This window comes from Medicago sativa, chromosome 2, assembly GCF_051527215.1.
Source record: "Medicago sativa cultivar Bolivia chromosome 2, Bolivia_mono, whole genome shotgun sequence".
NCBI lineage: Eukaryota > Viridiplantae > Streptophyta > Magnoliopsida > Fabales > Fabaceae > Medicago > Medicago sativa.
In genome coordinates this window covers 47,842,367-47,856,893 of record NC_140750.1, presented here as the reverse complement: position 1 = coordinate 47,856,893, position 14,527 = coordinate 47,842,367, and the positions used below count along the sequence as shown (strand labels likewise).

Genomic DNA, 14,527 nt, shown 5'->3' with positions numbered 1-14,527 from the left:
CTTTATTTCTCGCAAAAAAAAAAAACAACGTGAGTATGAAAGATTATTCCTTCCTATCTTAATTGATTATGCCTAAGAGAAACATGCAAGACTAAAATCTCATAATCATTATGTCCAAGTAAAATGGATGCTCAAAGATATATTAATGTCAAAATAAAATATGCAATTTCCAAAACCAATTCTTGTTTCTCATGTAAAAATATTTTAATGCAGAATCATATTTAAATAAAAATCATTGTGAGTGTCTGATTTATTTTCAAGAGATATTTAGGCATTGCTTCATATGCGGACTTAGAAAAATGTTAGCGATTATTTTCTGAGCATTCTAAGTTGTTCCATAAGTTAAGAATGATAAATCAAAAAATAATTGCCATACTTACAAAGTGTATAACCAAGAAGTCTAGACACTAATCTTCATTCTTAATCTTCATCTTAAGCCTCCATGGTTTTTCTTCTTTTGTGATGTGTGTTTGTTATCATCAAAACTCAGCCAAGTCTAAGAAGGAAATCTTCTTCACAATTTCCCCATTTTTGATGATGACAAACCATATCCTTTTGACAATGTTTGCTCAATGAAACTCTCCCTATCTTGTATATCTCCCCCTTTGTTTTGCAATTGGATAACCTGAAACAATTTAAACACAAAACACAAACATACACTTTCTCCCCCTTTTGACATCATCAAAAAGAAGAAAAAGGGTAAAATCCACAGGGTCGAAATATAAGGAAAAAAAATTTATGTACAAATAACTTATCTTCTTCACAATGAGCATTCAATCTTTAACATAGATTTTGCATATATGATATGAAATCGATAATAGTAATTGTTCACAGATTTTCATGATATGCAATCAGTTAGTATTGGTTTCATGAAGCGTACTGAAACTTTGACAATTGCACATAAGTAGTACGAATATTTATTTGAGTATCTTTCATACAAGGGTGGTGTTAACTTGTGCCCTTAGGGCACATGTTAAGAAAACCAAAATAAGAAATATTCTCTAAAATTGCGTGCATTCAATTCATTAAAAAGTTAAAGATTAAATGAAATGCACACATTCCAATAAACTATTTCTACTTTTGATTCATTAACTTTTGTCTTAAGGGCACAAGTTCACATTTCCCTTCATACAATTAATTGCTATGCATGGTTACTAAAACCTCAACCAATTAATCACAAGTAAATGCATTTTTCCTACTATAATTTCATTGTATTGAACAACAACAAAGATAAGCAAAACATAGGAATTCTAAATGAAAAATTTCAACCATGGATTACGTGGATTTACAAGGTAACCATGAAAGAAAACAAATTCATCTAATCATGCACTAAAAAAAATCATAATATTTCTCAACTTTTTATTCATGGTATGCATCAAACAAAAATGACATAAATGCATAGGTTCTCTATGTTTGAAAATTTTAATAATGACATTTAATTTGGAAATTTTTTATGATCTTCAAAAACTTTACTAGATGCAATATGTCATAGAGGCAATCACGTTACCAAACTAATTAAAAACAATCACAATTTCAAATCAACAAACACATGAAATATGCAACAAAATAAGTTTGATAAAAATTTGTCACTATACCATGATCATTAATCATGACGAAAATATGAAGCACATTTCATAAGCATGTCATATTTTTATGCAAATAAATCGTGTACCTTACACCGTAGTCATGAATAAATATGAACATGATAGAGTTCACATAAATTCCAAAGCATCATCAAAGCGTCAATCTTTCTCAAACCATCTTAATACTATCATATCATATGGTCTTGCATTTTGAAGAACCCAATTTAAATATGACAATTTTAGCCTATGGTCTTCAAATACCTACAAAACAATTAATAGTACTTTCTAGGTACCCATTGTGATTTGGGTCCTTGTGGGTTAATACCTTTCTTTACCCAAATAAATTCACCATAAGGAACACCAAAGTTTCTAACTATGCCTTTTTAGAAAGATAACAAGCATTGCCAACGTGAGTATGAAAGATTATTCCTTCCTATCTTAATTGATTATGCCTAAGAGAAACATGCAAGATTAAAATCTCATAATCATTATGTCCAAGTAAAATGGATGCTCAAAGATATTTTAATGTCAAAATAAAATATGCAATTTCCAAAACCAATTCTTTTTTCTCATGTAAAGATATTTTAATGCAGAATCATATTTAAATAAAAATCATTGTGAGTGTCTGATTTATTTTCAAGAGATATTTAGGCATTGCTTCATATGCGGACTTATAAAAATGTTAGCGATTATTTTCTGAGCATTCTAAGTTGTTCCATAAGTTAAGAATGATAAATCAAAAAATAATTGCCATACTTACAAAGTGTATAACCAAGAAGTCTAGACACTAATCTTCATTCTTAATCTTCATCTTGAGCCTCCATGGCTTTTCTTCTTTTGTGATGTGTGTTTGTTATCATCAAAACTCAGCCAAGTCTAAGAAGGAAATCTTCTTCACAGGTCCTCCGGAAGAGCTTGCTGGTTCCTTACCACTTCTCCTTGAAGCCATTGTCCTTAACCTTGAGTTGACTTTGTGTGGTTTGGTGAAGGTTAGGGTTTGGAAAGAAATTTGGTGGAAAAGGTTGGTTTTGGTTTGGGTTTGATGTTTGAGTAAGGTTTAGGAGTTTAGTTGTGGAGTTTGGTGATGAATTTGATATAGCACACCCCTAAAAAAAAAAACATCATCTCTTCCAAATTATATTTCATTTTAGCGAAACAGATTTGTCTCAAATTATACGTCATTTTACATTAATACATTTGTCTTTTACCATATAATACATTTGTCCTTTGTCTTTTTACCTTCAACACGTATATCTTCCGTTAAAAAGTGTTGGAAAAAAAATCAATAAAATTCAACCCCATGTTTTGTTGTAAAACTAGTGTAACGCCCCGTGCCAAGCACGGGTTACATTTTATTTAAAATTCTTTAACATCATCTCTTCCAAATTATATTTCATTTTAGCGAAACAGATTTGTCTCAAATTATACGTCATTTTACATTAATACATTTGTCTTTTACCATATAATACATTTGTCCTTTGTCTTTTTACCTTCAACACGTATATCTTCCGTTAAAAAGTGTTGGAAAAAAAATCAATAAAATTCAACCCCATGTTTTGTTGTAAAACTAGTGTAACGCCCCGTGCCAAGCACGGGTTACATTTTATTTAAAATTCTTTAACGGGATTTACCCATAAATAAGTTTTTTTAAATATGATATGATTTTTTTAGTTTGATTTTATTTCAGGATTTTGACATTATGTAGTACTTTATTTTCATATTTAAAATTGAAACAATAGATCAGTGTTTATTGGGACCAAAAAAGTTAAATTTTACAAAGATACAACTATTTTTGTGAGTGATAAAATAGTGGACAAAAGTACAACTATCCTTAAAATATAAAAACACTATAAATAATTAATATATTCTTAAAAATATATCTAATTAATAAGAGGTATGATTACCTCTGTTTTAATCTACCACTATGAATAAAATTATTACTTTTTTTATCTAATCACAATACTCTCGGATTTCAATTATAAAAAAATCTCTAACTTCAAAAATTTACTTATATGCAATTAGTTTTCTCAAATAACATCAAATAGAGGATAAAAAAATACTTAAAATAAAATTTACATGAATTAAAATGTATATTAGGATAAATAACATCAAATAGAGTCAAAGTAAGTTATAATTGTTTTAATTTAAGATGAAAAATATATAATTATTTATTTTTTATATCTAAGATTGGAGAGAGTCTCTACAAAAATATTGGAGAGAGTATTTTTCTCGGAAGCAAATTATCTACGGTGTGAAAAAATTGAGAAAACAATTTTCTTTAATCTCCTCCCTTCTTTTTTTTAATTAGAGATCAAGAGTAAAAAATTAAAACATTCTAACCTAATTTCATTATATTTAGTGTAAATTATGATTTCGAATTCATTGTTTCTCATTTTTCCAAGCAAACACTTACTCCTTCTTAAAGTTCCAAACCGAAACCCACAAACTAAAACCTCCACCAAACATGGGGAAGAAAGAGGTAGGAGATCTATGTCAACCCACTCAATTACATGCAAGTTCTTCAACTCCTCAATGATGATCGTAGGAGTAAGGTTAAAAAAACTCTTCTAGTATGCTAATGCAGGATAGATCAGGCAACTAAAAATAAAGGTAATTTTCTTTTACCATTTATTAGAAAATTTATTTACTAAAAGGATTGTGAAAAAAAATCTCCTCCATCAAAATAAGCATACATTTTCCTTAGTTCTTTTTTGTCTCTATAATTTAACGGTTGAATTTGATCTTAGTTGATTGAAAATAATTTTGTAACATCACTTTTCAATCTATAAAGAAACAAATAAAATGGTTCAAGTAAATGAATAGATATGTATTTTTTAATAATATTAAATAATCAAGTCGATAGCTATAAATACTTACCTAGGAATAACTTAACGCTTGCTAAAAAAATTGTCAGTCGCCTTTTTAAATTCACCGAAAGATAGAAAAAGAGTACATTCAAACTGATATCTCTTCAAAATTAAATACCATAATGTATTATATATTAAAATTAAAAAAATAAAAACAAATCAAGTTCACCCATTCGAATTCAATTCAATGTTCTTGTAATGTATCTTTGTTCTTGTAATGTATCTTTGTATTCTCCTTCAATATCCAGCACAGTTGGTTTAATTTCTTTCATTCATCAAGGCTCACATAAGTAAAATTTACTTTATTGAATCCTTATTATTTTTAGTGTGGAAGGAGTGTGGAAGCTAGGAAAGTCAATTGGGTTAAGTGAGATAAGGTGTGTTTTGGTCGATATAGTTGTCACTTGGGGGTTTGTATAGTGTAGAATTTTCACTTATCTTTGTTAAGTGAATGGTTTTGGAGGCTAATATGGATCAATGACTTTGCATCTTAAAGTTTTAGCTTCTTAGAATAGGTTTGTAACATCCCAGACTGCTTTTAGGATTGCCGACTAACCCCACAAACCAACACGAGTCTTTTCAGCGTGTTTTGTCCTCACTTGCACGCTTATCGGGAAACTTCCCAGTAGGTCACCCATCCCAAAATTGCTCCAAGTCTAGCACGCTTAACTATGGAGTTCTTTAACTATGGAGTTCTTATGGAATGAGCTACCGAAAATAAGATGCATCTTGTTGATATGGGTAGTACCTAACAATTCTTATAAGCCTTCCTTCAACCATGTAGTCTCATACCTACACGGCCTCCGGATCCCTCTTATTTCGATGTGATTCGGTTCCTTTTATTAACGTGGGGTCATCCTTACGGATAGTGCCCGTTCCAACTGGCGGGAACCTTTCGTATCCAACTGGCGGGATATCGAAAACCACGTCGTGGGTGTTACATGCCCACCAGCTTCTGCCTGGTTCGTCCCTGAACCACACCGTACTGGGAGAGGTCTGCTCTGATACCATTTTTCCCTTCTCTAAAAAAACCAAAAATAAAATAATTGATATTGAATTTTTTTTTATATGCGGGGTATTACAAGGTTGGAGGGAGTTCATGTGAAGAGTAGAGACATTTAGGCGTATGTATGGTAAAAATACTTCCATTGTGTTAAAATAGGGGCGGATATGGGGATTAGAAACTGGTTTGATGACAACTTGATGATAGTGGAGGGTAATGAGAAAAATACACATTTTTGCCATGATTCGTGGTTGTAGAGCGGTCCTTTGTGTAATATATTTAGAAGAATTTTTGAGTTATCTCAAAATAACTCTATGTCGTTTAAGGAGATACGTAGGTTGGAGTTGGATGGGATGGAGACGATGTCATAAAAATTTTCTTAGAAGGAGGTGGAGGGGATATATTGTTGTCCTTTGTTGGACATTTTTTTTAAGGCTAGCGTCTTTGATAATTTTCTTTAAAGTTGATCATGGTGAAATGTACATTGACAAAGGGGTATATCATCTGATGATGCAGGTGGAGCATGATGAACATATGGCTCTAGAAAATCTCATTAAGAACAAATTAGACCCTCTAAATGTCTCTCTCTTTCCGTGGAGGCTCTTCAATAACTGAATTCTAACAAATGATAACTTAGCTTGATGGAGTATTTTAAATATGAACTCATTTTTATGTTCTGACGGATGTGAAAAAGAGAAAAATGATCTTTTATATTTTTACTGTGAATTCTTTGGTAGCATATGACATAATATTCTAAAGTGGTTGGATAATTGTTGTGTTCTTCCCATTAATTATTGCGAGGGTACTCTTTTCATTTCGGTGGTTCTCAATTGTTCAAAAAAAAAAGTTTGTTTTAGTTTTCAGTTGATTTTGTTGACTGGCATTTGTATTATTTGGATAGACAAAGATTCTTACATTTTTGTCACAAGAACCAGTTTATGGTGTTGTTAGATAAATTTACAATTCTCGTTTAGTGGTGGCAAAATGCTAAGAAATCAGGTACGTATTTTGAGTTGAAATGTTGGTGGAATAATCCTTCTACTCTTGTTTTGGCCATTCTACCTCATGATTTGGTTCTTTTGTATATGTGTATCTTGAACTTTGTATTTTTCTTTCTTGGAAACATCTTGTGCTTGAAGGGTTTTTAATATAATTGATTTGACGTCTTCATACAAACAAAATTCACCCCAATCAAGACACCAATTGCATCAATATATAATATATTAAATGTTAAGTAACTTAAAACTAAAATTTTCATGTTGTTAGAAAGGGATGGGGGTTCAAAATTAGTTTGATGATAAAAATATGATTCAATTATATATATATATATATATATATATATATATATATATATATATATAAACAAACAATCACGTTGCTAGTTATAAATTGTGACCTTGAAACAATTTAACTTTTGCAAACATAATGGCAACTACAACATTTTGAGATTCACCGGAAGATAGAAAAGAGTTCAACTCTTTAACATACTCTCTAAAAAGAGTACATTTAAAGCGATACCTATTTAAAATTGTCAAAGATTATACAAATATTGTTTAAATACCATAATATTGTTTAAAGTGATAGTCACTTACCAACCATGTAGTTGTTGTTGTAAGAATCATTGAAAATCTTAGATGCAGGTGTAAACTAAGACATGTATGTAGGGACCAAAACATATTTAGATATTTTGACTTTTATGCTGATTGTGAAATTCAGTTCGTATTCGTTGCGTGGTGGTCTATACAAACCACTATTGCAAGCAACATCAAATGAGGAAATTGTGAGCACCACTCCCTCTTGGAGCTACTCCTTGAACTAGTAGATCAATTTCTTCGTACAACGCACTAATTCGGTCACCCTATATAACAAAGATTAAAACATTACACTTTAAACAAAAAAATAACAAAAACTAAAATGATATGAAAGAAAAAAAATAAACCCTCACGTCCACGATTGTTTTCTTGGCGAAACATCAGTGATGAAGTCGTGTTTCGTAGACATTTTTCTTTGCAATAGAAAAAATTACAAAAATAACTTAGAATATAGATACCAGAGAAACAGAGAACAGAAAAATAAGAACTATATTTTGTTATTGTTTTGTACTCGTACCCAAAAGCGCTACTATTTATATAGAAAAATAGTACCATAACGGTTAATATCTATTAATTATTAATTTGACCGTTTTAAAATTAATATTATCAACGTCTTTAATATTATAAAATGTTCATTAAACGATTAGATTATATTTCATGTAACCTACAAAAAATTAACTTCATAACATTTGAAATTTAATAATATCTTATTAATATTAAGTAATATCATTTTGTAATGAATAAAAATTAATTATATAACCTTAAAAACTAATTACTACAATTAAATTTTTAATTAGTTGGTTACTGTCATAGTGTAACGGACCAAAATTCAAAATATAATTTATTCAAGTTATTTATTATAATTTTGTAACCTACCAAATTTTTAATGTACCATATAAACGTTAATCGAATACTAATTATATTAATAATTATTTGATTGTAATGTACCAATTTTTTAATGTAACATATAAATTTTAATCGAAACAATAATTATATTAATAATTATTTGATTGTAACGTACCAATTTTTAAATGTAACATATAAATTTTAATTGAAACAATAATTATATTAATAATTATTTGATTGTAACGTACCAATTTTTAAATGTAACATATAAATTTTAATCGAAACAATAATTATATTAATAATTATTTGATTGTAACCAACTATGTATTTTATGTACAATTTAATGTTAAATAAAAAACGGTTTTTAATAATAATTATAATTATTAAGCTTGTATTAAAAATTAGGAGAATTTTTTGGAACAATTGCCAAGTAGGATTATGATGATGTGGACATCTTTAGAGGAGAGGATTTTGAAATAGGCTATTTCTAAAAACTCTAAATTGTTAGTATAAAGATTATGAATAAATTAACTCTATAAATAATAATATCATATAAATAAACGTATAAAAAGAATAAACACGAGGGATAACAAGTAAACTTATCTTTCTTGAAATTGCGGTGATTTGAAGTTGGCGAAATCGAAGTAAACAAAGATGAAACCATGAAAGGAGATAACCTGCCTAACAATAATCCATTTTATAACATGAGGCGTGACAAAGTCACTGTCCTTAAGGATTTATCCGCCTCATAAGCGCATATCCTCCCAGGATACAACATGTTCTTCCCTGATATGAATCACATCAGAGGTGACAGAACAGCTTGAATCTATCTCAAAGATAAGATAGCAGGAGATGTACCCAAGAAACCTAAACCTAAACTTGATTTTCGAAGGAATATGCAATTGATTTTTATGGAGGTGAATACTTCTTCTAAAAACAAAATCCTATCCGATTTTGTGCTCCTCAAGAACTATATTTGTGCTACTCAAAGCTTCACAAAGTAACGGTTCAGCAACAAAGAATAATCACAAAGGGTGGCATTAAAGTTTTCCTAATTTTAAGCATTTAAGGCACAAAATTAGGATTGTACAACAAACAAGGACGTTACGTTAACAATTAGCCGTAATAACCTTTGACTAATAAAAACCAATGGTCAAATAAAGATTAAACAAGCTTTAATAATATATGACTCACGGTTACTCTTATTTTAAATAATTGAATTAAATAATTTCTACTAAAATATTTTCTAAATAAAATTGAGGGACAAAATATTTTGAAAACTTTTGAAATATAAATAAAATTTGGGAAATGCTAACCATTGCCCTTGGGGCAATGGATAAAGTACTAAAATAAATAAGTTTGTATTGAAAAGTGGTATAATTATTGCTAAGAAAGAAGTAAAGACTTGTATTTCTAAAACAAAATTTCTATTAATGGAATCCTTAACCATTGCCCTTAGGGCACTGGTTAGCAAGACCCTTAAAATTTACAACATGTTTTTCTCACATTCAACTACTAAATGACACGGCACATTAGTGTTCACTAAAAATAGCATGTTGCCACTTGCAAGTAAATGATAGAGCACACACCTTTCAAAAATAAATCATTAACAGTAGCATGTTGCCAATAAATGATACATACCTGATTTACTACACGTGCTTAAAATCTAGTCCTATAAAAAATCCAACATTTGGAACTCTAACTCAGCTCATAGTAGCATTGCTCTTCCTTGTTTTAAATTCAGTATATAAGTGTTACTGTTGAGACTATGGAGGAAATCAACAACACAGCTATGAACGTATCATCAAGCAGCAGCTGGTTATCTGATTTGGTAAGAAAATGGTTGATTATATCTAAATTATTTCCTTAACACTTGAAATTTCCTGCAAAATATTTCAAGTTGAGTGTCATCATTCATTTAATAATAAACCATTTTGTAGTATGTTTATAACAAAATTTAAAGAGAAATTATAATTAATGACCTCACATACAAATGCCTCTCCTAATACATAATATCCCTAAGTTGACCATCTCATATTTAGGTTCTCATGTACAATATTTAGGTTCTCATGTACAATATTTCTACAATTACTAAGAATATCGACAGGTAATGATTCAAATATTGATTTAAAGATATAATTTTAATAGAATCTAATATGTGAATGTTTTCTTCTGTACTTTTTACGGTAAACAATTCATTTTTAGGTTTATTAAATAATAAAAAATGTGAAGGTCATACTCTCTAAGACACTCCAAGTATAACACTAACATGTCATCAATCTTTTTAATTTGTTGTCCTGTTACCGGATCCATTTTAAAAAAGTCTAACTATTTATTTTATGATAAAAAATAAAAAAGACTTTTAGATCTAAGTTGTTTTTTCCCCAAATATTGTCATGGACAAACTAAGTTAAATATCTTTTGTAAACAATCACCAAAAGAATGTTTATACATGTTTTTCAATTACAAAACAAAAGAGAATGTCATTGTAGATGATGTTATGCTTCTGTATATGAACGGAAAAAACTTATGCAAAAGAGAATGCCCTTTTTAAATTGAATAAATACAACAACAAAAAATGGAACCTAGCGAAAATTAAAGATGGAAATAAATTTAATATGTCATAAGAAATGGAATCCCTATCTCTAAAACAGTATAGATTACTCGCGACCAAGCCATTGATGGACACCAGAGCTTTGAGATGAGACAGATCGATGGCGGCTAAAAAAATTGATTATATGATGTTGCTGATTATTATTGAAGTGTGTTAGAGGAATGTATAAAAAAGTGACCCTGGATATCTCTTAAATAACTGATGTATCTGATCTTTAATATAGACTAAATATATCAGTTATTAATGAATCTAAGAAGTGAATATTTCCTATAAAAAAACACTTTTGAGAGTATATAAATTTTGAGAGATATAATTTAATAACAACCTTTAATTTATTAACATGTGCAAATTTGCACATGAGAGACAAACTTGCTCTTAATTGTCGTAGTTAATCACAAATAAATGGTTGATTATAAATTAATTCTTTAATATATACTTAACAGTTCCTTTTTTCCCAGGAAATGGACGAACACAATTTATTTGTTGAGGAATGCAACCTGAATTTCCTTGATACTGGTGTGGAAGATTTTCTTTCACATGACATAGCTAATGTCTTCCAAGAACAAAATAAACAACAATGTTTAACTTCGGGGTCCACTTGCAATATATTTTTGTTTGTAATAAACAACAATGACAGGGAAATATATTTTTGTTTGTAATATGACATTTTTGGCATAATTAATTACGCCTCTCCTAATACATAATACCCCTAAGTCGACCATCTCACTAAATATAGAAATTCAGCAAGTCCTCATGATTTAGGTTCTCATGTACAATATTTCTACAATTACTAAGAATATCGACAGGTAATGATTCAAATATTGATTTAAAGATATAATTTTAATAGAATCTAATATGTGAATGTTTTCTTCTGTACTTTTTACGGTAAACAATTCATTTTTAGGTTTATTAAATAATAAAAAATGTGAAGGTCATACTCTCTAAGACACTCCAAGTATAACTAACATGTCATCAATCTTTTTAATTTGTTGACCTGTTACCGGATCCATTTTAAAAAAGTCTAACTATTTATTTTATGATAAAAAATAAATAGACTTTTAGATCTAAGTTGTTTTTTCCCCAAATATATTGTCATGGACAAATTAAGTTAAATATCTTTTGTACACAATCACCAAATGGATGTTTATTCATGGTTTTCAATTACAAAACAAAAGACAATGTCATTGTAGATGATGTTATGCTTCAGTATATGAACGGAAAAAAAATTATGCAAAAGAGAATGCCAATTTTAAATTAAATAAATACAAAAAAAAACTGCAAAAAATGGAACCAGGGAAAATTAATGATGGAACTCAGGTTAATATGTCATACGAAATGGAATCCCTATCTCTAAAACGGTATAGATCACTCGTGACCAAGCCATTGATGGACACCAGAGCTTCAAGATGAGACAGATTGATGGTGGCTAAAAAAAAAATTGATTATGTGGCTGATTATTATTGATGTGTGTTAGAGGAGTCGATTAGAAAGTGTGACCCTAGCAATGTTTCTTAAATAATTGATGTATTTAGTTTTTAATATAGACTAAATATATCAGTTATTGAATGAATCTAAAAAGTGAATTTTTCTTATAAAAAACACTATTTTCAAAATTTGTATACCATAGAAAAACCCATAATATAATTTGTATGTTGCATTGAATTCTATAAACCATAACTCTTATGTCCTAAGTTGCATTTCTCAATCTAGAAAAAAACCAATCAAACTTGCTCTTAATTGTCGTAGTTAATCGATTAAATCTAATAAAATAAAATAAAATTGTAAATAGTACATGCAGAATTATCATTCTTTATAAAAATAAGGTAACATCATTTCTTGTAGTTACTTATTTTCAAAAGGTATGATTCACCCTTCCTATTCTCCAAATTCTCAAATAAATGGTTGATTATAAATTAATTCTTTAATTAAAATTTCCTTTTTTCCCAGGAAATGGAGGAACAGAATTTATTTGCTGAGGAATGCAACCTGAATTTCCTTGATACTGGTGTGGAAGATTTTCTTTCACATGACATAGCTAATGTCTTCCAAGAACAAAATAAACAACAATGTTTAACTTCGGGGTCCACTTGCACAACTCTCAGCAACACATTTAGTGATGAAACAAAGTTGGATTGTTTTGACTTCGATATTGATAAGACAATTATGGAGATGAAAACTATTGATCATAGTGACAAAATCAATGAAACCTTTGCACAAAAACTTTCTTCATCTTTCCAAGTTCAAATCCCATCTTTTGACAGCCCTCCAAATTCACCTACTACTAGTTCCCAACAATTTTCTGGATTTGACCCTACCTTAAACTCAAAACAAAATGAAACAGTTTCAGTGTCTCCAACTGAATTGGAAAATAAGAATAATTCAACAAAAACCTTAAAAAGCAAAAGGTCTCGTGCTAATAATGGTGAGGATCATATCATGGCAGAGAGAAAGCGAAGAGAGAAACTCACCCAAAGCTTCATTGCTCTTGCAGCTCTTGTTCCCAACCTTAAAAAGGTACAATAAGTAATTTTTATTTACCCTCATAGCTATTAACTAGCTCTTTTAATTGATCTTTAAAATTAATAATTAAATGAACTTATTTTTTTTTCCTATTTTTTTTTCTTCATATTACACTGCTCACTGATGGTTTGTGTAAAATTATGTTAGATGGACAAGTTTTCTGTATTAGTGGACACTATCAAATACATGAAAGAGCTTAAAAAGCGTTTGGAAGTTTTAGAAGAACAAAACAAGAGAATAAAAACAGAGTCACATGTGGTTCTGACCAAACCAGACCTCTGCAGTGATGATGATTCCTCATCATTTGATGAGCGCAATGAAAGTGTTGTTGGTTCAATATTTCAAGTGGAAGCAAAAGTGTTGGGGAAATATATGTTGATTCGGATCCAATGTAAGGATCACAGGGGACTTCTAGTTAAAATTATGGTCGAGATTCAAAGATTTCAACTATGTGTTGTCAATAGTAGTGTTTTACCCTTTGGAGATTCCATCCTTGATATTACTATCATTGCTCAGGTAGTGATTGTCTCTCTACAACCCTACCTATCTTTAAAATTGCAACAAAATACTTTTTTCACCACTTTTTAACTTTTGGTATCATCAAAATTAAAGTATTTTATTCCAGGTTTTTTCCAATATATTTGCTTGATATATTCATTTTGTTGTCTTTGAATTTTGGTGTTTTTATTATTTATCATTGTATTTAATATTAATTTTAATTATTTTATAGTTGGGTGAAGGCTATAACTTGAGCATAAAGGAGCTTGTGAAGAACATACGCAAGGAAGCATTGAAGTTTATGTCATCATAATAACGTGAACATGGTTGCTGATGTACCTCATTTTCGATAAATGATATCTTTGTTCCTATAAGAAGATGCAAACCTCTATTTCTTTTTTAATTCTTAATTAAAATAATACTATGTATATGGACAAATAACAATAATCTTATTTTCTTTTTTTGGTAATTAGTGTATCTACCCGTGCGATGCAGGGATAAATTATGTTTAGGGTGATTATTTTTAGTTTATTATTTTAAAAAATGAAATGGAAAAAAAAAATGTTTCTCGCATATTCATTTGTATTCAATAATTGAGAAGTGATAAATATTAAAAGTGGTCCTCTCAATCATAAGTGACAATAAAATTCCAAATACTAGTAGTGATTGTTTGTTTGGATTGTTTGTTTGTATGCGGTTCAGGCATCTTCGAGTTTTATATTGCTTTTCTTAGCTTGATCAAAAGAAGAAAAAAAGAGTGACAATAAAATTTTAATCAATTTTATTACAGCATAAAATCTCTTTAAGTATTAATTAATTCTGAGACAACTACTAAGGTAGTTTAGGAAATCATTTGAACCCCATGTGAGTGAACATCTTTATTGCGAGGACAATGTATAGACAACTTTTTTTTTTTTTTTAAGGAACGATGTATAGACAACATTAGTGTGCAATTATTGGTGCCCAACATATTGCTTGGTAGAGGGAAAATATCAAGGTTTCTG

The 14,527-nt window shown here is 29.4% G+C and overlaps 1 protein-coding gene across 2 annotated transcripts; it reads left to right on the top strand.

Annotated features, from left to right (window-relative positions):
* The first annotated feature begins 9,564 nt into the window (after positions 1–9,564).
* On the top strand, positions 9,565–14,152 carry LOC146947019 (transcription factor bHLH18-like). 2 transcript variants are annotated; one of them, XM_085744761.1, is made up of 5 exons: positions 9,583–9,722; positions 10,964–11,122; positions 12,675–13,019; positions 13,173–13,541; positions 13,756–14,152. In XM_085744761.1, exons 1-5 carry the CDS (start codon positions 9,660–9,662, stop codon positions 13,834–13,836), a joined length of 1,017 nt encoding a protein of 338 aa, XP_085600887.1. In that variant the 5' UTR covers positions 9,583–9,659; the 3' UTR covers positions 13,837–14,152. The 2 variants fall into 2 exon arrangements, with proteins under 2 accessions (XP_085600886.1, XP_085600887.1); XM_085744760.1 differs by lacking the exon at positions 10,964–11,122 and having other exon boundaries at positions 9,565–9,722; positions 12,453–13,019.
* Positions 14,153–14,527: the final 375 nt, after the last annotated feature.